General features: G+C 57.6%; 1 protein-coding gene across 1 annotated transcript in view; it reads left to right on the top strand.

Moving 5' to 3' along the window:
• Nucleotides 1-2,512: 2,512 nt before the first annotated feature.
• Nucleotides 2,513-3,887, top strand: part of TACR1 (tachykinin receptor 1) — a gene marked incomplete at its 3' end in the record, with an annotated part of 18,200 nt that continues 16,825 nt past the window's right edge. The window contains exon 1 of the mRNA XM_027909994.1: nt 2,513-3,538. Coding sequence (XP_027765795.1) covers nt 3,138-3,538 — 401 coding nt within the window. The remainder of the gene's footprint in view (nt 3,539-3,887) is intronic.

Here is a 3,887-nt window from a genome sequence, read left to right as displayed (position 1 = left end):
ACTACAAACATTCCCCTTCCAGAGCCTGCTCTGATCCACACCAAATTCCAACTGATCCCCACATCAGCCCCAATTCCAATGGATCCAGACATCAGCCTGAATTCCAACTCCTTGCACATCAGCAATCAAGGAAAAAAAAGAGCTGGTTCTTTCCTCCAGGAGCTGCAAAGGCTTTGCCTCCCTTTTCCCAGTGGGAAAATTGAGGCAGGAGGCAGGAATGTGCTCCCTCATCCCAGATCCTTGGGATGATCCTGCCAGCCTGGAGAAATCCAAGGATTGAGGGAGTGGGGAAGGATTCGCTCGGAATGGTGAATTCTCCCCACTCCCAACCACGGCGTCCCTGCCTTTGGGGTTCACCCTTCCCCAAATTTATGGCAATTCCCCAAAATAACGTGTCGGGGGCTCGAGGTGGGGTGTTGGAAATGCCATTCCCAGCCAGCCTTTCCCGGCTCTCCCGTTGCTCCTCCCGCATTTTTAAGCAATGCTGCCATCGAGTGGTCCGGGAGCATCGGCGAGAGCGCTCGGGCCCCCCGCGTGGACCCCTCCGTGGTCACCCACGGCTGGAAACGCAGAACCGGGATATATTCCCGGCTGGAATGCGCCTCCTTCGCCCATGCCCGTGTTGGAGCGCTCAGTTTACCCTCAGCGAGCCCCACGATGTCGGGAATTAAAGGTTTTCCGCCCCTTCCCCGCGCTCAGCTCCGCAATTCCCACCCCAGTTCCTTCCTTCCCGGTTTCCCGGGAGCCGCGGCTTTACCTGCGGGCGGTTTGTCTTGGAGCAGCTCGGGAGGGAAGGCGGGATTTGGGAGCATCCTGAAGCGAAGCGCAGGGCCGAGCTCGGCTTTGCTGGGCTCGATGTTCCTCCTCGTTGCATCAGCGGATCCCGAGGGAGAGGCGGCTTTTCCTGGCAACGGCAACGCGGATTGTTGTGGTTTTGCCCGCAATAAAACTCAAATAAATAATAATAAAAATAAACCACCGGAGGAGCATCTTAAACCCCCCGCCCCGTCTGGCGGGTTTAAACCCGGCCTGCGGGAAGCTGCAAAGCCCCGCTTGCAGCTCGATGAGATCCCAAATTCTCGGCGAAAAGGAGGTTTTAGGGGAGGAGGTTCCACCAGCCCTTTAATTGCCGTGTTTGCTTCGTGAGGGAAAGGGGCACTAAAATTAAAATGTCCTGCTTGCAGGGGAAGGAAACAGGTTGTGCTGGAGTGGGAAGAGCTTTTCCTTCTCTGGGAATTCAGTTATTTGTTTTGTTCACCGGGGCTGCAAAACACTCACGGACCACGATTGCTTGGAGAGATCTCATGGCTGGGGTACTGGAAAGCTTTATAATATATAAATATATAATACAAAAATATAGCATAGAAAATATATAAGGATTTCTCCCGATGACTTTTGAGAGTGCATTTGGCCCAGACCCCCCTCATAATATATTCATATATATAATTTTATAAGCTGTGTAATATATTATACTTTAATATATATAATTTATATATAATGTTATAAGTGTTAGGATATATTAATATACTATACCTAAATTTATATAATATAAAATAAATATAGATATATTTCTATAATATAAAATAGAAGAAATAATATAAAATATATAAGCTTTGCTATTATCAGGATGTTTAAATTCCCAGTGACTTCTGAGAGCTTTTTTTGGCCCAGACCTCCCCGAGTCCCCCAGAAAAGTCACAAAGCACGGGAAGCTTTGGAAGGCAAAGGGGTTGGACGGGGATGAGGAGGAATGAAAATGGGGGGCGAGGGGGGTCGGGGAAGCTGGAATAGCCCCTTCCCCCGGGAGGGTGGGAGTGGAGAGGGGACAAGAGCTCCGGGGGAGGGGACCAGGGGAGGGCTGTGCCAGTGCCGACCCTGCCCACCTCTCTCTGGCACCGCCCGCCCCGGTTATAAAAGGCCCGGTCGTGCCTCCGCCACCGCAGTCGATTCGCGGCGATCCGAGACTGCTCCGCTCCTGGACCGGCTGCGTCCCGATCCACGGGGGAACCGCATCCTCAGCCGCGGGAATCCGTATCCTGAACCGGCTGCATCCCGAAACGAGGGGGATCCGCATCCAGAACAGGCTGCATCCCGATCCACGGAGAATCTGCATCCCGAAAGGAGGAGGGTCCCTATCCCGAACAGGCTGCATCCCGCACCGAGGGGAACCCGCATCCCACGCCGGTCCCGAGCCAGAAGGCACTTACATCCCGCATCCTGCTCCGCTCCTGAACCGGGGGGACCCGAATCCTGAACCGGCTGCATCCCAGACCGAGGGGAACCCGCACCCTGCTCCGGTCCGGAGCCGCAAGGTACCTGCATCCAGAACCCCGGGCAGGTCCTGAACGGGCAGGAACCCCCCTCGTGCTCTGGTTCTGAACCGGGAGGGACCCTCTCCTTGCTCCGGTGGGAGAGACCGCGATCCCTGAATGCCCTGAATCGGGAGGGATCGGCACCCCGGTGAAGCTGCAGCCGAGCCCGGGGGGACCAGCACCCCAAACCAGCTGTGCCCGAATTGGGGGGGACTCGCACCAAAAACCAGTGAAGCCCCGACATGGCCGGGCACCCCGTCCCAGCTGCACCTGGAGGCAGGAGGGTGCACCCAAAAGGGGCTGCACCCTGAGCCAGAAAGGACCTGTGCCCTGGACCAGCCCTGCACCCCAAACTGGCTGCACCCTGAACCAGGAGGGACCTGCACTCCAGACCAGGTGTCTGCCCCAAATTTGTTGGCCCCTGATCCTGCTGTGCCCTAAACCAGGAGGGAACTGCACCCCACAGCATCTCTGCACTGTAAACTGGGAGGGATCTGCACCCCAAAATATCTGTGTGCCCTGAACCAGGAGGGATCTGCACCCCAAAACATCTGTGTGCCCTGAACCAGGAGGGATCTGCACCCCAAAACATTTGTGTGCCCTGAACCAGGAGGGATCTGCACCCCAAAACATTTGTGTGCCCTGAACCAGGAAGAACCTGCACCCCAATCCTGCTGTGCCCTAACCCAGGAGGGAGCTACACCCCAAAGCATCCCTGTGCCCCAAACCAGGAGGGAGCTGCACCCCAATCCTGCTGTGCCCTAACCCAGGAGGGACCTGCCCCCCACACCACCCGTGTGCCGGGTCCGGCTCTGTGGGGCCACGATGGACGACGCTCTGCCCGTGGAAGCGGAGCTGGAGCAGCAGTGGTTGTCCAACAGCTCCCTGAACGAGTCCCTGTCCAACCAGTTCGTGCAGCCCCCGTGGCAGGTGGCCCTGTGGGCCGTGGCCTACGCCCTGATCGTGGTGGTGGCGGTGGTGGGGAACGTGGTGGTGATGTGGATCATCCTGGCCCACAAGCGCATGAGGACGGTCACCAACTACTTCCTGGTGAACCTGGCGTTTGCCGAGGCCTCCATGGCTGCCTTCAACACCGTGGTGAACTTCACCTACGCCATCCACAACGAGTGGTACTACGGGCTCTTCTACTGCCGCTTCCACAACTTCTTCCCCATCGCCGCCGTCTTCGCCAGCATCTACTCCATGACGGCCATCGCCCTGGACAGGTGGGTGGGGAGGGTCAAACCCCCTCCCCAGAGCCCAGGGGTGCTTTGATGCTCAACCAAGCCAAAGGGCTGGGTCCTGTCCCTTTGGCCACAACAACCCCCACGGGCTGGGGACAGAGTGGGGGGACAGAAAGGGACCTGGGGGGACTGACTGACAGCAGCTGAACGTGAGCCAGGGGTGCCCAGGGGGGCGAGAGGCCGATGGATCCCAGCCTGGCTCAGGAACAGGGTGGCAGCAGGAGCAGGGCAGGGATTGTGCCCCTGGACTGGGCACTGGGGAGGCCTCAGCTCGAGTGCTGTGCCAGCTCTGGGCCCTCAGTTTGGGGAGGATGTTGAGGGGCTGCAGCGT

This window comes from Empidonax traillii, unplaced genomic scaffold (assembly GCF_003031625.1).
Source record: "Empidonax traillii isolate 1590-97213 ecotype Southwest subspecies unplaced genomic scaffold, ASM303162v1 scaffold2589:size21297, whole genome shotgun sequence".
Classification (NCBI taxonomy): Eukaryota; Metazoa; Chordata; class Aves; order Passeriformes; family Tyrannidae; genus Empidonax; species Empidonax traillii.
The sequence above is the reverse complement of the archived record's forward strand: the minus strand, read 5'-3'. Positions and strand labels throughout refer to the sequence as shown.